General features: G+C 39.2%; 1 protein-coding gene across 1 annotated transcript; it reads left to right on the top strand.

The window, feature by feature from the left end:
* The first annotated feature begins 6374 nt into the window (after positions 1–6374).
* LOC110454126 lies at positions 6375–12801 on the top strand. The gene is made up of 2 exons (XM_021503502.1): positions 6375–6506; positions 11437–12801. Exons 1-2 carry the CDS (start codon positions 6375–6377, stop codon positions 12799–12801), a joined length of 1497 nt encoding a protein of 498 aa, XP_021359177.1.
* The last annotated feature ends 10860 nt before the right edge of the window (positions 12802–23661 follow it).

The raw sequence follows: 23661 nt of genomic DNA on the forward strand, positions 1-23661 counted from the left end.
TGAACCGTTGTAGACGAACTTATCGCTGTCAATATCCAAAACCATTGGCCTACGTTTCTAGGCCTACGTTTCTTCGTGACGGTTCTTTGGTTGTCGTTTATAGTGAATGTTCAGCCATAGTCAGACCGTCTAAATAGCGATAACGGGACGTTGGGAGAACGAAATATTTCCCGACACTGTGACAGATCTTGTTTTGGTTTCCCGACCTGGACACGCGACGGTGTGACGTCGAAACGATATCGAGCGTCTGTAGCAATTTTGCCTGAAACTAGCGATCAAATCTTTAAGTATCATCTTTAAATATTGTCTTAATAACCACCCTTTCCACATAACCTCACAACGTCACCAACATTTGTCGGATGTTGACAGCCGACGACGTAAACAAAACAGCAGGTGGCAAAAAGCACGTGGAAAAAGTCTTCCCGGTCAAAGTTCATCTTCTCGACCAATCAAAACTCTTGAAGGTCATATACCACGTGTGGTATATAACTCATATTTATCTAACAGTCTGCGTGTTTATACAATGATCTGAGAGTGGAATAACACAGCGTATTGTGGTAGAAATATAAATATACATCATATAACAAGAAGATAGAACTTATATACTATAATTGAAAATATAGCTATTATATAAAACCAATAGTCCCCTCGGCTAAAGACAGCCGAAGGCAGTAATTAAGCTGAGAGCATCGCGGACAAGGAACGCTGATGTAGAGGACCTATTCTTGCGCAAGATGCACTATCACATAAAGTGAGTCAACGAGAGATAAGCACCAGAAAGAAGGGACGAGATATCAAAAACGTGGAACATGTGCATGTGGGAATCTGGCCCGGTAAATGTGAAAAATCTCAATTTCGTACGGAATAGCTCATTAGTCGCCTCTCAATTCTGCGGTGGATCTAGCAGTCACAGCAGGAGTTCACGCCTCTTTCAGTTTGCAGGAATAATGCATGTAATTATCAAATAAGTGAGTGCAGGAGGAATAAGTAGATGAAATGGCTAAGATACTGTATAAATCTGCAAAATTAATCTGACAACGGCTGTTGGTCACACACACTGACATGCAGCAGCAGGCAGGCGAGATAGCAGACCAACTGTGCAGTAATGCATCATTAGGTCAAATGCCCCCTGGAAGGAAAACGAGCGGATGGCAACCGCCTGTCGTTCGTTCATACCTCGAGGGTAGCGGGTTTGTAGATTGGTGATCCAATACCGTTCTCTCGTACTTCGTCTCGTTTCGTCCCGTGTAGGGCAATGATCTATGGCAACAACCTGCATGTCTTTCCAACTGTGGCTACCATATTAAAATGCCTTGCCACAGATATTGAAAGAGCCTTTCGCCGCAGCAGGGTTAGGTGTAAGTAGCTTGCTGCTTACCACAAGATCTCTAATGTGTTTAGGTCTACGATATGCCAGTAAAGAAGACTCTGGAAAGATCTGCCTAAGTTTCGCTGAAGATTCGATGATGCGCCAGTGCTTTTTCAAGATAGATGGAAGTGGCGGCATGTCTGGGTGGAACATGACAACACAAGGTACCCTTTGTGTTTGGGGTCTGACTTTGTATACAAGAAGACGTGCCCTGTCTAGAACCCTCACTTTGTCTATTTCCCGATCTATCAAAGTAGATTTGTATCCTCTGCCAAGAAGATGGGACTTTAACTCTGAACATCTGCGTTCAAAGATGATGTCATCCGAAATAATACGCCTGATGCGCAGAGCTTGGGAGTAGGGTATGCTTCTCGTGGTGTGCGAGAGGTGACAACTGGATGGGAGGAGATACTGGTGTGTGCCAGTAGGTTTACAGTGGAGGTCCGTACTAATCTTACCATCAATCAGAGAGGAACTGGGGTCCAAAAATGTGTTGCTCTCCGTGGAGATATCCGCTGTGAATTTGATGGTGGCGTGGAACGCGTTAGCGTACTCAACAAACTCGTCAAGGGAGTCCCGACCCGATGTCCATTTGATTTCAACGTCATCGATAAATCTCAACCAGCTAAATGGCTTAATTGGAGCAGATGTTAAAAGTTGGGATTCAAGATGTCCAACAAAAGCATTTGCATATGAGGGGGCCATCTTAGTACCCATGACTGTACCGCTAACTTGTATGTACCTCATTTGATGTAAAGTTGTTAAGTGTGAGGACAAGTCTCAGTAAATCCAACAGGCTATCAGTCGATGGGTGTTTGGTACTGCGCCGTTCCGATGCCTCGCGACAGGCTGCAATGCCGCCGTCATGCGGTATGTTAGTGTAGAGGGAAACGACGTCCATCGTTACTAACAAGGTACCTTCTGGTAAGTTCTTAGCATGTGTTTTGTTTAGATAGTCTGTGGTGTCTTTTAAAAAAAGATGGTAAATGTTCCACGAATGGTCGTAGGTGGAATTCAACAATCTGGGAAATTGTCTCCGTCGGGTGGTTGATCGAGTTAATAATGGGTCTACCAGGGTTCGCATGTTTGTGAATTTTAGGAAGAAGTTAAAACTTTCCTGCTTGAGAGTTTTCGGGGCGCAGGAATTTCGCGGTATCGTTGTCAATATCACCCTTCTCTAAAATTCTATTGATGGTATTATTAATCTGCTGTGCGTGTATATGCGTCAGGTCACTATCGACCTTACGATAAAATGTCTCGTTGGAGAGTTGCCGATTAGCCTCTTGGATGTAGTCGTCCCTGTTCATTATAACAACTGCACAGCTTTTGTCCGCTGGCTTGATGACAATGTCCAAATTATTTTTAAGGGATTTGAGTGCCTGGCGTTCCAAAGGTGGTGACAGATTGTCCTTGGTTGTCTGCGTGTTGTTTAAGTGGACGGTTACTTCCGCCTTCACTGCACTGATGAACGCTTCGAGAGCAGGTACTCTGCTGGGAGAGGGTTCCATTTACTTTTATGTTTGAATGGATTGATCATATATATATATTATAAATTAGAAAAATTATCCGTACGGACGAAGAAATATTCTTTAGTACTTTCATCTCTTCTAGGAGATTCTTCAAACTCATCTACCTTGTAATATTACCGCACCCAACATATACTGCCCAATCCATTTGTCCCTTGACAATAAAATCTTTAAACATTTGATGAGATTAAATTACCGCACCCAACAGATACAGGCCAAAAAGCCAAAAAGTCCTTTATATCACACAAGGCCATCCACTGATGAGTTTGGAAATTCAATCCCACCAACATGAGTCTGAAGAATCTCCTGGAAGAGATGAAAGTACTAAAGACTCGTTGTTAAGAATTTTTCTTTTTATAATATATATATATATATATATATATATGTTATGTCTTTTCGGTATCAAAATATAAGGTTAAAATTTAAACCATTAGATTCAATTATAATAAAAATAAGTATTAGTAGTTGTTTCCCCTAATTTGATTATTAATTTGATAATACCAACTTGTTTATATGTGTTTGTATGTGTTATAATGTCTATGTCTATGCTTGTACCACTGTCTGTTACTATGTTTGGAAAGGACTTAAATAGGCTATGCCTGCTGCCCAATCCATTTGTCCTTTGATAATAAAATTTATTGAAATTGAATCTATAAATAAACACAATCCCTTGGCAAGGTAGACATTATTTGGTCTGTCGGAATAATCAGATTTCTTAATAATCAACCAAAGATAGTCTTGATTGTGGTTTCTCGGCGGGCCATCTCGGCAGATTTGTTGATATATGTCCAGACATTGAAGGACATTAAGGTGTCTGTGTTCAATGACAATGTCGCAATAATTGTCACATTTATGAATGGAAATGTAATCATGTATCTATTTGTAATCTGGCAGCCTTGGTAACATATTAGATGTCCATACCAACTTTGATGGTTAAATCGCATTCTGCTATATATAGATGTAGCTGGTCCGATGCCTTTCAGGCTTATCATAAAGAGTTACGCTATATACAATCTGTTGCAATATATGTTGATATGATGTTATAAACACCTTTGTTTTTCTCAATATGCCTTGGAACTCCCTGATCTATTGTTCATTGATAAATATTTTTTTCAGTCCACCACATTAGAAACATAAGATATTTTTTTATCAATGAAATATTGAAAATTATTCAAACTATAAAATTCACTAGTGACAAATATCACTTTTGCTGATTTGACCAATAAAAACACTGATTGCAAAATACTATGGGGAATATTACAAGTGGCCCATCTGGTAAAAGCCTGGTTAGCTTAACGACAACTTCAACAACTAAGGCGGAGTATAAAATGGTCTGAGATGGATGCGGTATCTGTGCTGTAGCATTCAGGTGAGGTGGCACTATAAATGATACCGTTTTAAGCCACCGTTGGAAGCCACCAATAACACAATATATCTCCAGCACAAACGCAGACATACATACATGTATATAGGGAGATATTAGCCAGGTTGCATAGGACTAGTAGTTAGCGCCTGACAAGGCAGCTCCTGCGAATTCCTAAAAATTGTATTGATAAATGTATATGCTAATTGTATTCATTGTATAAATTGTATATCTATGTACTGTAAAGCACTTTAGAGTGGCTTATGATAGCTATATAGGGCGCTATATCAAAGATGTATATTAGTATCATTATTATTATACACAGGCCCCGAGAAAGAAATTCGTCCGAGACATCAGCCCATTCTACTGCCCTGAATAATCATCTGAGACATATCATGTGGGATTACTCTCTAGGGAAAATAACGTTTTTCACAGTTAACTTTCATTTTTATGAAAGCCAGCCGACCATGCAGGTCTGCTATTCTAACTATTTGAACAGAAGAACACTCGTGTCATATGAAACACGATATCGCGTATCCAAGTCCAAAACCAGGCTACGCGATTGGCAGGAAGTATAAGTTAACCAGGGTCATAAGTATAACTTAAATAGGTGGTGTGGATATTTTATCATCAGGATAAGTGGTGACAGAACAACTATTCATTTTCCCCACTCCCCACCATTGTAGATTCGGCGCTTATCAATACTGCTAGTGATCTGAGTTGATATGACGGTACTTCATCTAAATAATTAAATTGTGAGAGTATTTTGTTATATCTTTTTAAAAATATAAACTTAAACGCCAACATAATCAATTAAAGTAACTAAAGGAATTGAATTATGAGTTTTACACTTTTTTTTGGCAGATACCACTATATTTTGTCTCGTAGGTGTTGTTTAGACATGCTGGTGGTAAAAGTACCCAGATCAAGTATTGTCAGCTTGATGTGTCGTTTAGCTTTCTGGTATAGGATTTCGTAAAAGAAATGTAATAAACAGAATATCTAAATAACGAATATGACTATATAACGAATATCTCGTGTGGCTAATATTTTGATATCTTTCACTTGCGCACTCGTGAAACATATCAAAATATTAGCCACATCCGTGAAATATATATGGAATTACTAAAGATACTGTTAGATATCCTCTATATATTGGTTCCAGAACATTTTGTTTCTAATATGATTTTGATTACTTTTGAGTCGTAAATGGAAAGTGTGCAAATGTAGAGGCACTAAATTGGAAGTTAGAATATATGTCAATTGGTATCCGTGTACAAAGGTACGAAAACTAAACAAACAACTTCATCTTATATATAATCTATATTTTCCCCATTGATATAAAACGTGACACATTACTGACTAAATCCTTTAATTGCAAACAATTACCAAAAATGGGAATCAAGGAGGAACATATATAACCGTTTAGTTTGTCGATGCAGAAAGTAGAAAGAAAGAGAAGAGCATGTCTAACGTTTTCCGAGTCATATGTTGAATAGAGCGAAAAGGGGACAACTTCAAGTCGTATTTCATATAAACAGTGTCAGGATACATTCCTGCTACAGTGCACAATGTACTACCAGCAGATCAACCGTTAAGTAAAACAATTACACAAATACGAAATAAGGATTGGTTTGGTTTGGTTTAGTATTGGTTAACGCCCCATCAACAGCTATGGTCATTTAAGGACGGCCTTCCCCGTGTGCAAGATGCATGCGTGTAGTGTATGCGTGTGTGTTTTTGGAGGCTGCGATATGTTCGTGTTTGTCTCCTTGTGATAGCGCGGAACTGATGCAGACTTTATAGTGCTACCTCACTGAAACATACAGCCGAAGACAACCAGCAGGACACCCTACCCGGTCACATTAAAGTGGCAACGGGCGAACTAGTCGTCCAACTCCCAAATTGCTGAGCGTTAAGCAATGAGTAGGAACTACAATTTATACAGACTCTGGTATGTCTCGGCCAGGGACAGAACCAAAAGCCTTCCTCACAGGGGCGAACGCTCAACTAAAGGCCAAAAGTGAGGCATTGCCAAGGGAGACATTAGGAAGGAGAAAGTTGTTTAGCAAGAAGAGAAAAGATAAGATCCCAAATTTAGTCGTCTCTTACGATCATGCAAAGGGATCAGCAGGAACCATTCTTACGTCCTACCTGCTGGAACCATTCTTACGTCCTACCTTCTGGTACCATTCTTACGTCCTACCTGCTGGTACCATTCTTACGTCCTACCTGCAGTGACAACAAAGTAAGGACGTGAGAAAAACACATCAGTTACTATTTTGCACCTTGAGACAGTTGGAAGTAAAATACATGTTGGACAAAAATAAAAAGTGTTCTGTCACTTTCTTTTTCTGTCAAAAACCTGTGAATATGTTCTGAAATTTACGCTAAAAAGGCATCGCACATACGCAAAGTGCACAATTTATTTGATAGATACATTATAACCCAAGGAATTGTCTCGGTTATTCCTAAAATAAATGTATAACAGGATATTCCACAGGTGTTTTCAACTTTAAAGACGGCGACCGGAGTATCTAGATTATCTATAAATAGATGTTTCGAGAAATAATTCATGAAAACCAAATTATATTGATAAAAGCGTCGAGTCTACGAGCGAACTGTTTGGACCGCCTACGAGGAAGGGTAACATGTCAAAGATAGACAGACAAGTTATAGATCCGGAGTTTGTATACCACATTTAGTTAGCGTTAGCAAAGATGTCATGGACAAAGCAGACGACAAATTGATTAATTGTTTTTTCTAATGTGCTAAAAATATCTCGTAAAGATACGTCCGTCAGGTGTATGAAAAATGGGAAAAAAACTAAGCTTCCATTCAGCATAAAACAAGCGAATAAAATGGCTCGATGAGAAAGGAGAAAAATCATTCAAACAGGTGGAGTTAAACCCCTGTATCAACAATTGTTTCAGCCAAGTCATACGATTTCACGCAGATACGTCGTGAACGCTCTGTCTTCACCACGTCGATCGTGTAAACCTTCCTTCACTTAAAACCTAGGAACCTATAGACTCCTTTACTTAACACCTAGGAACCTATAGACTCCTTTACTTAACACCTAGGAACCTATAGACTCCATTACTTAACACCTAGGAACCTATAGACTCCTTCACTTAACACCTAGGAACCTATAGACTCCTTCACTTAACACCTAGGAACCTATAGACTCCTTCACTTAACACCTAGGAACCTATAGACTCCTTCACTTAACACCTAGGAACCTATAGACTCCTTCACTTAACACCTAGGAACCTATAGACTCCTTCACTTAACACCTAGGAACCTATAGACTCCTTCACTTAACACCTAGGAACCTATAGACTCCTTCACTTAACACCTAGGAACCTATAGACTCCTTCACTTAACACCTAGGAACCTATAGACTCCTTCACTTAACACCTAGGAACCTATAGACTCCTTCACTTAACACCTAGGAACCTATAGACTCCTTCACTTAACACCTAGGAACCTATAGACTCCTTCACTTAACACCTAGGAACCTATAGACTCCTTCACTTAACACCTAGGAACCTATAGACTCCTTCACTTAACACCTAGGAACCTATAGACTCCTTCACTTAACACCTAGGAACCTATAGACTCCTTCACTTAACACCTAGGAACCTATAGACTCCTTCACTTAACACCTAGGAACCTATAGACTCCTTCACTTAACACCTAGGAACCTATAGACTCCTTCACTTAACACCTAGGAACCTATAGACTCCTTCACTTAACACCTAGGAACCTATAGACTCCTTCACGTAACACCTGGGAATCTATAGACTCCTTCACTTAACACCTAGGAACCTATAGACTCCTTCACTTAACACCTAGGAACCTATAGACTCCTTCACTTAACACCTAGGAACCTATAGACTCCTTCACTTAACACCTAGGAACCTATAGACTCCTTCACTTAACACCTAGGAACCTATAGACTCCTTCACTTAACACCTAGGAACCTATAGACTCCTTCACTTAACACCTAGGAACCTATAGACTCCTTCACTTAACACCTAGGAACCTATAGACTCCTTCACTTAACACCTAGGAACCTATAGACTCCTTCACTTAACACCTAGGAACCTATAGACTCCTTCACTTAACACCTAGGAACCTATAGACTCCTTCACTTAACACCTAGGAACCTATAGACTCCTTCACTTAACACCTAGGAACCTATAGACTCCTTCACTTAACACCTAGGAACCTATAGACTCCTTCACTTAACACCTAGGAACCTATAGACTCCTTCACTTAACACCTAGGAACCTATAGACTCCTTCACTTAACACCTAGGAACCTATAGACTCCTTCACTTAACACCTAGGAACCTATAGACTCCTTCACTTAACACCTAGGAACCTATAGACTCCTTCACTTAACACCTAGGAACCTATAGACTCCTTCACTTAACACCTAGGAACCTATAGACTCCTTCACTTAACACCTAGGAACCTATAGACTCCTTCACTTAACACCTAGGAACCTATAGACTCCTTCACTTAACACCTAGGAACCTATAGACTCCTTCACTTAACACCTAGGAACCTATAGACTCCTTCACTTAACACCTAGGAACCTATAGACTCCTTCACTTAACACCTAGGAACCTATAGACCTCTTCACTTAAAACCTGGGAACCTATTGACTCCTTCACTTAAAACCTGGGAACCTATAGACTCCTTTACTTAACACCTAGGAACCTATAGACTCCTTTACTTAACACCTAGGAATCTATAGACTCCTTCACTTAACACCTAGGAACCTATAGACTCCTTAACTTAACACCTAGGAACCTATAGACTCCTTTACTTAACACCTAGGAACCTATAGACTCCTTCACGTAACACCTGGGAATCTATAGACTCCTTCACTTAACACCTAGGAACCTATAGACTCCTTCACTTAACACCTAGGAACCTATAGACTCCTTCACTTAAAACCTGGGAACCTATAGACTCCTTTACTCAACTCCCGATCTCTATTTACAGTATGACCAACCGGGACGGCTTTCAATAGGCAGGCTGCCTTTGATTTTCCGGTTGTGAAATTGTGAAAAACGTTTGCGGGATTCCAGCTTGCTCTGACTATCTTGGCTTCTGTGATGGCTGCTTATGGACAAACACCGTGTCTCCAACCAATCATGTTGATGAAGACCAAGCTTTTGTGGTTTTGTTTTAACTAGAATCATGTCTAACTTACCTCAAATATTTCAATGGGAAACCGAGACGAAGTTTTTTCCGGGATGTTGCTACTGTCTAGTCATTGAAGTTAAACGAATGTCGTTTCTGACATGAACAATAAAGCATTAGTTAATTTTGAATAGCGTTCCCTGTACGTAAAGCGATATAGTGGATAGGACGTATGAAAGACGTCTTTTATTGACACGCTCGGCGAGTATTCAGATACAAAGAAATCCCATGATTCAAGGTTTAGACGTGTTTAGACAAGGTTTGATTTAGTAATAAACACAGTTCGCAATATCGTTCTATCAAAGTTTCCGACCCGAAAGCCAGCACTTTGCACCCAGAGTTTCGAATTATGTTTTAAAATAACAAGAAAATTCCGAATTGCAAACAAAGCCGTAACTAGAACTGGAAAAACCGATAAAGCTGAGGCAAAGTTTGAGCGTAGAACATGTTTACACGGGGCCCATGACCCATTACTCAAAATTACGAAACTGAGCCCCTGTGAACGTCGTCTGCTAGCAATGCTAATCTGACCGATTATACATGGAATCTGTTTCAAACGAAATGTCCTTGGAATCGTTATCACCTACTGAAAGGACCACTTTGATTAAATATTTCCGAGTATATATACTTCTGAAAATAACGTAATATTCCAGTCAATAAAAACATAAGCGTTTCCGAGCAAACAATCATGTCCGTTCAGCGCCGCATCACTCCCAAATACATGTCATCTATCAATGCGCGAAAAACAGCTTTAATTTTAAACAAGCAGAAATTATGCAATTATTAACAATTTTTCAACATATACACACTCATATGAAATAGATAATAAAGTTAAGTTTGTGTTTAAACCATTTTATGTGCGTGTGGTTTGCAATAACACGAGAGACTATAATATTTCTTCCGCAAAATTCGGCTGTGTTGGGATTTGAACTTACTGACGTCACTGAAATGATAAGCGGGAAATTCAAATGTATTTTTGCTTCAGTTACTATCCAAAACAAACTATAAACATGTAAATATAAGCAATGAACTGTTACCAGATGCAGTATACAGTCGATATGAATGCAATTTAGGTAACAGATAAATATTCATGTCGCCCGTTAAATATTCATGTTGCCCTAACGGGCGACATTCTATTTATCATGCGCATGCGTGACCACGTAACATCCTTCCTTCGAGCACGGTAATTTTCCCTAATTCTGGTCCATTTCTACCCCACATAACTATTCCCCCCCCCCCCCTATACCTACTACATATCATTCTTCCATTTTCCGTTAAGATTCGCTTCCCTTATTATCTAGATACCATATTCCCAATCTTTTCTCTAGGCCCCAAACCCAAATTGAATTCCAGCCATTTCTCACACCCATTCTTATCAACTTCCGGTTCATTTTCTCCTGCCTATAAGATTTCTAGTGCAGGTAAGACACAAACACTGTGATACACAACACACAATGAGGTGCACATATTTTGTTTAGCCATAGCCCTCCTAGCCTTCTGGACCACAAACAAAATAGACATCCACCATTCATTAGGCCGATCTCCTACACTCGCCGTCACACCGGCACACACACAACCACACTACCTGGCACTATACCCACCCCTCTGACAAGACAAAAACACAAAACAATTAAACCCAGTTGCACATACCTTTTCATCCTCCTACTTTCCATATTGTCAGATACAGAATTAAACCCCAGTCCGAGAGCCCCCGGATACCACTGCGGTACCTGTGGCAATGCAGTCACATGGAAATCCAGTGCCATATGCTGTGATACGTGTGACACCTTGTACCATGTCCGACTGTTAGGGAATGAATAAATCATCCCTCAAATACTACGACCGTAGAGGGGTATCTTGGGACTGTCTAAACTGCGGGCTTCCAAACTTCTCCACAACACTTTTTGAAAACACAGGCATTGACACATCGAACAGATTTTCACGACTTCACAACTCTAGCATACACGCAAGCTTACACGAGGACCTCACCCAGACTCACCCACAGCATCCTCCTCACCAATAAAACAAAACAACAAGACTGCCACTAGCTACAACAAATTTATTAAACCAATACGCATAGCCACCATTAACTTCCAATCCATTTCAAACAAAAAACCTTACCTCGACCAGATTATACACTCACTCAAACCAGACATCATAATAGAAACAGAAACATGGCTGAATAACACAATCTCTTCATATGAATACTTCCCAGTCACTGAGTACACTGTCTACCGAAAAGACCACAACCCAAATAAAAATGGCCAAAGCCACGGAGGTGTACTACTTGCAATCACAAACAAATACAATACAGAACAGATTAAAGAATTAGAAACAGACAACGAATCAATTTTCAACTTACCACACATAGACTGGCAAAACAACACAACCATACCAGGCAAACAAGAACAAAAACTGCACCAGCACCTTCTGGACATCATAGACAACAACTCCCTCACACAAATAACGACAAAGTCCACCAGAGGAAACCACATTCTCGACCTGGCACTTACAAACAGACCATCAATCATTAACAAGACTGAAACCACACCACCTTTAGGCAAATCTGACCATGACACAGTCTACACTGAAATTGACGTTCGACTGAAAAGAACAAGAAGAGAACCCAGAAACATATACCTCTACAACAAAGCTAACTGGAACAACATACGAAACGACCTCACTCTTCTAAACACAAAACTTAACAAACAACCTAACCAAACCGCAGACAATCTTTGGGACATGTTCAAAACAACACTTACTAACTCAGTCACCAAAAATATCCCACAAAAACACATCACATACAAATCCAAACTCCCTTGGATAACACATTCTCTCCTTCGACTCATGAGAAAATGTAAACAATTACACACGAAAACCAAAACAAGACATGAACTTATACAGAAATACAAATCAGCAAAATCAGAACTACAAACACAAACACGCAACGCATATCTTAGCTACAAAGAAAAAGCGATAAAAGACCTACCAATAGACGAACCCAGCACACCATCGCCTAGCAAAAAATTCAATTCCAAAAAACTATTCCCCTACATAAAAACCACAAGAAAAGAAAACACTGACATAACCACATTACGTAAAGACGGACAACTAAAAACTGACACTACATGCAAGGCAAACATACTAAACGAACAATTTGAATCTGCCTTCGGCACAGAACAGGACTGCCCAATACCAGACAAAGGACCTTCCCCTCACCCTCTCATGCCAGAAATACACATTACAGAACAAGGCATCTATAGACTACTCAACAACATCAACCCACATAAAGCAACATACTTAAAGAATTCAGTGACATCATAGCACCCATTCTCACAAAAATCTTCACCCGCTCACTCACTACATGAACACTACCATCAGATTGGAAACACGCAAACGTAAACCCAATATACAAAAAAGGAGACAAGTACAACCCAGCAAATTACAGACCAATTTTACTAACCTGCATCACATGTAAACTCATGGAACACATCATACAGTTACAAGCGCCACAATGACACATCTAGAGAAGAACAACATATCATATGACCTACAACACGGCTTTAGATCCTCCAGATCCTGTGAAACACAGCTCACCACATTCTTACATGATCTCGCATCAAACAACAAAATCAACAAACAGACAAACATCATCACTATGGACTTTGCCAAAGCTTTCGACAGAGTCCCACACAAACGACTACTGTTCACAGACTTTCTCTCATTCCGCACCCAAACAAAAGTACTCGAGGGCAAATAATCAGACAAAATACAAGTAACCTCTGGCTATTTGCAGACAACAGCATCATATACAAGACGATAATCAACAAAGAAGACACACTAAAACTACAACATGACCTTGACGCAGCAGGACAATGGGAGACGGACTGGCTAATGAAATTTCACCCTGACAAATGCAACATACACATTGTACTCAACATTACAACAAAACATAACAAAATACACCATGACTACAAACTCCACAACCACACATTACACCAAGTAGAATCCAACAAATGCTTAGGCTTAACATTACAAAATAACCTACGATGGGACAAACATCACAGCCAATGCCAATAGGTCCCTAGATTTTCTAAAACGCAACTTAAAAATAAACTCATCACATATAAAAGAACACGCATACAAAACACTAGTCAGTCCAAAAATTGCTCGTGACCGAAGGGTTGCGTGTTCGAGTCACGGCACGGCACTGTGTTATATCTTTGAGCAAAATGCTTTACTTCCAGTCTACACAGCTGTAAATGAATACGTGGTTGGGCAGTGTTAGAATTGTTTAATGCTAGCTGTTAGTGCCGAAATGGCAGCACCGGCTGTATGCTCCCCAGTGAGTTGAGAATGAAGATGGCTGGTTGCAAAGGCCCTATAACCACAGATAATCATTTGTGAACCGCATTGAGACGACCTACAAAGTAGGTTGTGATAAAGCGGTATATAAGAACCTCAAATTATTATTATTATTATTAATATAAGTTTTGACTTATCAACGTAGTGTTTAAAAAAAATGTAACAAATAATAAAACGGCCTCACAACTTCTTCTGATAATTGACAATCTAAATGTTTTTTCCGTAACGTCGCCTAAGTGGGACATTTTACGGAAATTGAAAAGTGTAGTGCGATTTTTTCATTATTGATCCCTTCACAAAAGTGAAAAGCATTTCATTCTATTCAGTAAATACGTAATTTAATATTATACGTCATCAAAGTTTCAATTTATCTAAAATGTACGTAAAAAAACCTGTTTAATTTCTAATTTTGCCTGTTTTACAGGAAAACGTTCTTTCAGATAGATAATTTTCTTTGTGTGATAATTTCGATAAAGACACATTACAAATATGTCATTATACATCTCAAATATCTGACAATATCCTCCTGTCAACACAATAGATTCATTTCATTTCATTTTCATTTCAGAATATTTTAATGTACTGATCTTATGTACAAACGGAATTGGGCAACAGGCATAGCCTATATAAGCCCTCTCCTTACAAAACATAACAGTATATACATATCATATAAATGTTATTATTACAGATGTTTCTTTAAGTATTAAAATAAAAAATTATTTGTACTTTGAAATTGATTTGACAATACATATTTCAAATATCACAATTGTTATAAAAGAGATTATTTTACAAAGTTATTTGAGAATCTAATAAAAACGTCTAGTGTCTCTAACGTAATTCTGAGCCGTCTCCACAATATTTATATTCATATTTATGTCTCGTGATTGGAAACCATAAATAAAAATTTGGGTATTGAGTGGAATAGCATCACTCATCGCTGACAGAGAGTTAAGTAATATTAGTCGTTGATTAGTATAAAAAGGACAGTGCAGGAAAAAAATGGTCACGATCTTCGAAGGGGGAGCCACATATACAAGCAGGGCTATCATTTAGTTGTGCATTAAATAAATCTGAATTTAAATTACTTGCAGAATTTCTTAACTGACATAATGTTATGTTAATTTTTCTATCACCGTGATATTTACAAATGTTACTACATATTGGGTGAACATCATCCATATGGGATGGACGTAAACATTCCTTTTTCAGAGCTCCAAGAGATGTCATAGTGGGAAACAGACAGGCTGGATTGTTCCATTCTGACATCAGTTTTGGAAAATAACTAGAGTTATATAAATGCGTTCTTGGTACTGGAATGTCAAATAACCTATTGTGTCGAAAGTTGTAATGTTCAAAGTTATTAAGAAAGGCAGTATCAAGTCTGAGACATGAGATGGACAATTGTTATTAAAGAATTTAAAAAATGCAATATTTTGATGTAAATGTCTAAATAGATAGATTAATGCCAACCTTCGTGCTGGGTAAGCGTTACAATATGTTAATAGCGGTTTGGAAAAGATTTTGGTAAATAAGCCGATCACTGATCCCGATGAAACTTTTGACGTCATCTGTAACGTCATTTCTGCTTCCGTTAATCTAATTCTTAAATCTCTGCATACTTTTGGCGCGAATTTATGGAATTTCTTTGAAACGTTTTACCCCCTAGATGTTACGCGTTACACGAGTTATTGTGACGTTTTCGAGGTTGTTAATGGGGAACAGAATTCTTCACTGTTGTGTTATACTATCTATAATTAGCATTATATAAATGAGTTTGATAAATCGTTTTCTTTGATATATAATCAACCTCGATATCCAGGGGTAGCGCTCACTTTCGCTCTCTTCGAAAGTGAGCGTAACCCCTGGATATCGAGGATGATATATAATATGATATCAAGTTATGAAAACTGAAAAATACAGCGATACTTTTATCGGGCGCAATGCGTGATTTGAAGCGGTGTCACCTTCATCGCGCGTAACGTAATTACGTATACATCATAGCATACCATGACGTTAGAGGGTTTACACTTATAAACCTGAAGGTTCAATCTTTATTAACGCGTGTCAATGCCATGGCCCGTTACCGAGTATAAGTACTAACATAAGCGTGAGAACAGCCAGGTAACATAACGACATAGACAAATGGCTCCGTGATTTCTCGGCTTCATAGCGTTTACCCATTAGGAATGTGATGAAGTAGCCCTATTTATCAATTGGCGCCTGATCTATCGCTATGACTACAATACCTTATAAGAGAACTGTTTGAAGAAACAATCTCAAATTGATGAGAAGGAAAGCATTTCATCAATATCCAATCTGATGGTGTGATAAGGACAATCAGAAACGTCTGGAAACGAAGCGATATGAATTATGTATATTGACTAAGAAACCCAAGAATCCAGTGTGTATGACTAGGTTAGCCTCGCCATCTTATTCCTATGTTTTTAAACTCCTATGATTTCCATTATTTATATTGTTTTACTTGATTCAGTTACAGAAACCCTAACGGCCAATGCGTTACCGACCATTTTTAATATGGCAGTAATTCCTACATTTCTTCACAAACAGCACGAGTATATATGATATGAAGTTTACGTATCATCAAGCTTATCAACCATCGCATAACAAGATGGCAAAGACAGGAAAGGATCAGGAATGTTGATCGACAGTGTGTTTCTTCCTCTAGTGTACACGGGTTATACTACTACGGCCGGAGTGCATTTTACACGACTCATTATAAGGATGCGTCTGTGCTCGGCTAAAAGGGTCCGCCACAATACAAAGATTGCTTTGTATGCAATACGGAAATGTTAGAAATATTTTTATGGGATTCGTGTTTCAGAATTTGGACTGAATCTCGCTTCAAATCGATTGCAGCGTCATGGAACAAGTTTATGGCTAAAAAGAGTATTAACGTCACTTCTATTTTCAGATTCAAGGACACGTATTACAATGTTCTGTATTTCTATTCTCAATGTTTCCTTTTATACATGAATCATTAAAACAATAATACTTTTTCCAGTTTTTTATTATTTTTTTTTATACTAATTTGCATATTAACATGTATTGGTAATATTGAAATTCCAATACGCGATGTTTGAACATTTCAAGTAACATGCTGAGTACACCCACTTCGTGTATCATGCTGTACACTCAGAGTTAACCATGTCGCAAAACAAATATTCATGCATAAGAACTTGATTAAAAATTGTATCCAGTAGTTTCTCAATCTGTAAAGTCCACAATAAAAAATAGATCTGGCAGTTAATGACGTTCTAAATGGACATTAGAATGACAATCAGTCTTTCTATACTAGTACCCTACCCGCAAGGTTAACGTAGAGGACGTCACGAAACAGTTTTTATCGTTGTCATCAAGCTGTGATTGGTTATAGTCAAGGCAGCTTGACATTGGTGATATTAAATGGCGCTAGATGTGTGGAAAACATGACGGTTATGTGTCAATTTGCTTTCCTGAAACCCATCTTTCTGCGATAATATCTAACTCACACTAACTAGTTTCAGAAAGGTATAGGTTAGACGCCCTCTGAGTACATCGTCCCGGCCACTGATCCACTTACCACTGACACCGTGTGGCTGTCGGACATGACTCCGTGTGTCGAGATCAATGATACATCGTCAGACCTTCTAGTTTGTCCAGATCAATGATACATCGTCAGACCCTCTAGTTTGTCCAGATCAATGGTACATCGTCAGACCCTCTAGTTTGTCCAGATCAATGGTACATCGTCAGACCCTCTAGTTTGTCCAGATCAATGGTACATCGTCAGACCCTCTAGTTTGTCCAGATCAATGGTACATCGTCAGACCCTCTAGTTTGTCCAGAGGAACGTTACGACAGAGAATTCACGACAACGTGATAGGAGATCTTCCGTGCTTCATATCAATTATTTTAAAAGTTTAACTTAATGAAAGCAGACAGCCGTTTGAGATAGTTTGTAAAAACATTCAACATTTACTTATCCCTCTTTGTCCCACTGCAGGTGATATCATTCCACTGTTAATGTTGTTTTGGGCATGATTGTAGCTCAGCTAGTCTATAATACTACCGGTGACCGGCTAGCTCATTTTGTTAGATCGACAGTATATATATATTGGCGATCCAGTGTGCGAATTCATGGTTTTACCCCTTTGAGTATCTTACATTTAGAAAACTGTTTCCGTGTTTCGTTGTTTATTTCATGATAATTGTTTTCACAGAAAAATACTGCAAATGTTTGGTTTTGTTCTAAGAAATAATTTATCAAGGCTTGATAAACCAATCGCAGGTTTGGTTTTATTTTGTTTAACGTCCTATGAAAAGGACGTGCCTCCATGTGTGTTGTGTATGCATGCATGCGTGTGTTTGTGCACGAGACAGGTTATGTCGGTATATTTACCTTATTATGATAGCGCGGATCTGATGCCAACTTTATAGTGCTGTCTCACCGAAACAACATGCCGAAGGGACCCATCACACCATCCCACCCGGTCATATTATACTGACAGCGGATTAACCAGTTGTTGCCATTTCCCTAAATGATGAGCGTTAAGCAGGGAATAACATCTACCATTTGGAAGGACTTTGGTATGTCCCAGCCTGGGGACAGAACCCATTGCCTTCCTCACCTGGGTTAAAGCTCAACATGTATGTCAGAAGAAAGGTAATGCCAAGCAAGGCGCTAGGAAATAAAAGCAAATAGAAGTAAAAAGAAAGATAAAGATCCCAAATCTCGCAATGGGTGCAGCAGATTTATTTTGGTCGCTTTTGTGACTCCAAGTAGAGGGTACAAAAGAAAATTTATAATTCTGCAGGGATTTACCACATTAGATTTGTCACCTCTTACCTTACATGCAGTGGGTAACAGCAGGTGTATTCTTTTCTTGGTCCCCACCTGTAGGGGTAACAGCAGGTGCATTATTTTCTTGATCCCCCACCTGTAGGGGTAACAGCAGGTGTATTCTTTTCGTGCTCCCCCACCTGTAGGGGTAACAGCAGGTGTATTCTTTTCTTGCTCCCCCACCTGTAGGGGTTACAGCAGGTGTATTCTTTACTTGCTCCCTCACCTGTAGGGGTAACAGCAGGTGTATTCTTTACTTGCTCCCCCACCTGTAGGGGTTACAGCAGGTGTATTCTTTACTTGGTCCCCCACCTGTAGGGGTAACAGCAGGTGTATTCTTTTCTTGCTCCCCCACCTGTAGGGGTAACAGCAGGTGTATTCTTTACTTTCTCCCCCACCTGTAGAGGTAACAGCAGGTGTATTCTTTACTTGCTCCCCCACCTGTAGGGGTTACAGCAGGTGTATTCTTTCTTGCTCCCTCACCTGTAGGGTATACAGCAGGTGTACTCTTTTCTTGCTCCCCCACCTGTAGGGGTAACAGCAGGTGTATTCTTTTTTAGCTCCCCACCTGTAGGGGTTACAGCAGGTGTATTCTTTACTTGATCCCCCACCTGTAGGGGTAACAGCAGGTGTATTCTTTTCATGCTCCCTCACCTGAAGGGGTTACAGCAGGTGTATTATTTTCTTGCTCCCCCACCTGTAGGGGTAAAAGCAGGTGTATTCTTTTTTAGGTCCCCCACCTGTAGGGGTTACAGCAGGTGTATTCTTTACTTGATCCCCCACCTGCCGTGGTGAAGCTTATCGTCAAAGTGCGCAATGCATAGCCACAGTGTCTTGCAGTGGTAGGAGGATCCTGGTCCGGGGAGGAAACCCTCTACAGGCTCCGGTAACGGCTGTAAGTCTCAACTACAGGCTCCGGTAACGGCTGTTAATCTCAACTACAGGCTCCGGTAACGGCTGTTAATCTCAACTACAGGCTCCGATAACGGCTGTTCATCTCAACTACAGGCTCCGGTAACGGCTGTTAATCTCAACTACAGGCTCCGATAACGGCTGTTCATCTCAACTACAGGCTCCGGGAACGGCTGTAGATCTCAACTACAGGCTCCGGTAACGTCTGTTAATCTCAACTACAGGCTCCGATAACGGCTGGTCATCTCAACTACAGGCTCCGGTAACAGCTGTAAATCTCCCCTACAGGCTCCGGTAACGGCTGTAAGTCTCAACTACAGGCTCCGGTAACGGCTGGAAATCTCAACTACAGGCTCCGGGAACGGCTGTAGATCTCAACTACAGGCTCCGGTAACGTCTGTTAATCTCAACTACAGGCTCCGATAACGGCTGGTCATCTCAACTACAGGCTCCGGTAACAGCTGTAAATCTCCCCTACAGGCTCCGGTAACGGCTGTAAATCTCAACTACAGGCTCCGGTAACGTTTGTAAAGACTCTTATACAGGTTCGACCGTATTTATACTTTTCAACTTTCAAGCTTATTCTACTTCCTGTAAATATTATAGCTGTACGTATTTTTGTCAAGTTTAGCACATCTAACGTAGTCGTGTATTATATATAGGTGTGTATACTACATCACATCTGACAGACCCGTGGTTTGATAGAAGATTGAAAATAATTTGCAGGTATCGTTTGCAGGTCAAGTTGTCGGTAGTTTTAGGATAACATTTCTATACCATCACTTATTATCTACTGACGCTGGACAGACTCTCCTAAAGGGTGTCTTTTACAGAATGGTAGGTGCATGTAACTAAATTTGGAAATGAGAGTAGTGGGTTATTATTACTAGTTATCTACTAACATTCGACAGACTCTCCTGAAAGATATCTTTTACAGAATGGTAGGTGCATATGCCTGGTTTCGGAAATGTAAGTAGCGGGTAATTATCTTATTTTATCTGTGTTTATGAACGACTCTGCTGGCGGACTGTTTAGTCACATAGGTCTGAAGTAACATTAGAAGACTCTGCTGGCGGACTGTTTAGTCACATAGATCTGAAGAAACATTAGAAGACTCTGCTGGCGGACTGTTAAGTCCCATAGGTCTGAAGTAACCCTGGAAGACTCTTCTGGCGGACTGTTTAGTCCCAAAGGTCTGCAGTAACCTAAGGAAACTCTGCTGGCGGACCGTTTAGTCCCAAAGGTCTGCAGTAACCTAAGGAGACTCTGCTGGTGGGATGTTTAGTCCCATAGGTCTGCAGTAACCTTGGAAGACTCGGCTGGTGGCATGTCTAGTCCCATAGGTCTGAAGTAACATTAGGAGATTCTTCTGTCGGACTGTTTAGTCCCAAAGGTCTGCAGTAACCTTATGAGACTCTTTTGGCGGACTGTTTAGTCCCAAAGGTCTGCAGTAACCTAAGGAGACTCTGCTGGTGGAATGTTTTGTCCAATAGGTCTGAAGTAACCCAAGGAGACTCTGATGGCGGAATGTTTTGTCCCATAGGCCTGCAGTTACATGAGGAGATTCTTCTGGCGGACTGTTTAGTCACATAGGTCTGCAGTAACCTTAGCAGATTCTTCTAGTGGAATCTTAACTCCAAGAGGTCTGCAGTAACCTTGACGCCATAATGTTTCATGTTTAACCTGTCACGTTTACGCTGCTGAAAAGTAATAAATCTGTATTATGCTGTACTGAATACGTTTAAATATTTTGTCCAGATGATTTAAGATTAAGGCCTGTTGTTGGCGGTGCCGAAAGTGTTACACAACGTCCGAGACATCTTCTGGATATCATTTAAAAGCCACTCTGTCCAACTGTTAAGAGTTTATTAAGGACGATTTGGAGTTTTTGTCTCGTTTATCGAAGATAGTGACAATTGGTTCGAAATTGGTTACTTTTGATGTAGTTGGCGTTATACTAACATACATCATGATTTAGGTATAAAGGCTGTTTAGTATATATTGGTAACAGAGATATCCGGTATATGAAGACGGAAGATTTAGTAAAGAATTTACAATAAGAGCTCTCAAAATTGTTCTAGAAGGAAACACGTTTTATGTCAATGGTAACCATTATAGCAATATAAGGGTATACGACAATGGTTACTAAAGCTGTCCCTACCCATGCTACTTTAGTGTGCGGATATTTGGAAGAGATTGTTTGTGAAAAAATAAAACAGACTTCAGATAAAAAAGTGTCAGTTTTTTGAGATTTATGAATGATTGATTTATCATCTGGTCCCAGTATCTCTCTGATTTTCATTCTTACACTCGGATATACAGTATACTATGGAAGTTAGTGATGCATGATAACTTCCTTTTCTAGATGTTTTGGTTTAATTAACAAACGGAAACATATCTACAAATTTGTTCTGCAAACCAACTGATTCCCAGAACTATCTTGGTTTTCATTCAAGTCACACCAGACATACAGAAGTTAGCATACCATTTTGTTTGGCTTCTAGATAAGTTACCATAGTCAGTGATGAATATCAGTTAGAGGAGTGACTAACAGATTAAAATATATTTAGTAGATAATCTTAGAAAACAATACAATCCAGACGAAATTATATTTCAAGTATTCAACGAGCTAAGGAACAGGGTCCGATTTACAACATTCAACCCTAACAATGTTAAAGAAATGTTAAAGAATAGCGAAACAAATAAACGTTTCTTGGAGACGAAAAAAATGATTAATTGCAAAAGACAAGAAAGGAACCTTAAACGTTTACTGTGAAAGTCAAAATTGTATGACAAAATAAATGTAAATTACAGCGTGACAAAGAGTATGAAACCGAGAAATGGAACATGTAGTAAGATTGTTGAATGTAACTCGTTTGTTTTTAAGAATACAAATCATTTGAAATGAGATGTAATATAAATTGCAAATATCTATTTATCAGTTAACAAACACGTTCATGAGTATTCAAATGATCAATGTTTAGTTTTACTAATTTATCAAATGAATACATCGGATACTATTGAAAGAGAATTAAAAGAGAACATTTGTATTCAACTTCTAAAACCGGGCCCGAAAGCGAGAAATTTTGAGCACCTCTCATAAGTTTGAATTCACAAATTCCGTATGTTTGATAAGTTCGGATGAACCAGGTTTGAGCTTTTGGATTGATTTTCACTATCAGATGTATTTATATTTTACTCTTGAACTATGTATTCATTTGAGCACGCATAATATGTTCCGTTTCTTTTTCTGTATATTTTATTGACGCATTTAACGTAAGTACATTCATTGTTATCGTTTTAAGACGTCGCAATTTCTAAACGCCCGAATTTTGAGAATTTGTTTATGACGTCATTATTTTTGACGTCTTTAGTATGTTTACTCAATTTATGACGTCACAAATAAATTCAAATCGCATGAAAAGTCCCAAAATGGGTGATAGCGCTCGTGAAATATAATCTTCGTGCTTTGTTTTATATATATACATATATATGTATAGAATACTAACCTTATATAGATACCTGTAATATGCCCTTAGGAAGGTGTTTCTGTATTCTGCTATTCTATTGGTTCTAAGGGGTCACAGGTAAAATCATAGTTCATGGATTTTGCTGACAAAAGTCAGTAGAAAGACTGATTTTGAGGAGGGCTTATATATGTGTTATTGAACTCTAAATCAGAACAAGGGTATATGCAGCTTCTAAGATAATTGATAGAGAGTGATATTTTGTATTTTCAACCATGTATAACTAATAAACTGAATGTTTTTTCGAGTGCAATATTTCACTCGGGGAAGGTAACTATGGGGGAAATATACAACAATCTCAGTTCAACTATTCCAATGGCTGAAGCGAGAGAAAAAGGTCGGAAATCATTGAACTCATTGGCAGGAATTGGCATTTATCCAAGGAGACTGCATCCCGTTTAGTGCAAACATAGTGAAACTTGTATAATGACCAGTAGCTATGATGTATGTCTGTGAGGTATGGGACACACGCTGTTTTAGAGCTAGACAAAAACACAACAGAGATACGCCTGCAGACACAGTCTTGGTCTTCCACTCAGC

Source organism: Mizuhopecten yessoensis, unplaced genomic scaffold (genome assembly GCF_002113885.1).
Source record: "Mizuhopecten yessoensis strain PY_sf001 unplaced genomic scaffold, ASM211388v2 scaffold7685, whole genome shotgun sequence".
Lineage (NCBI taxonomy): Eukaryota > Metazoa > Mollusca > Bivalvia > Pectinida > Pectinidae > Mizuhopecten > Mizuhopecten yessoensis.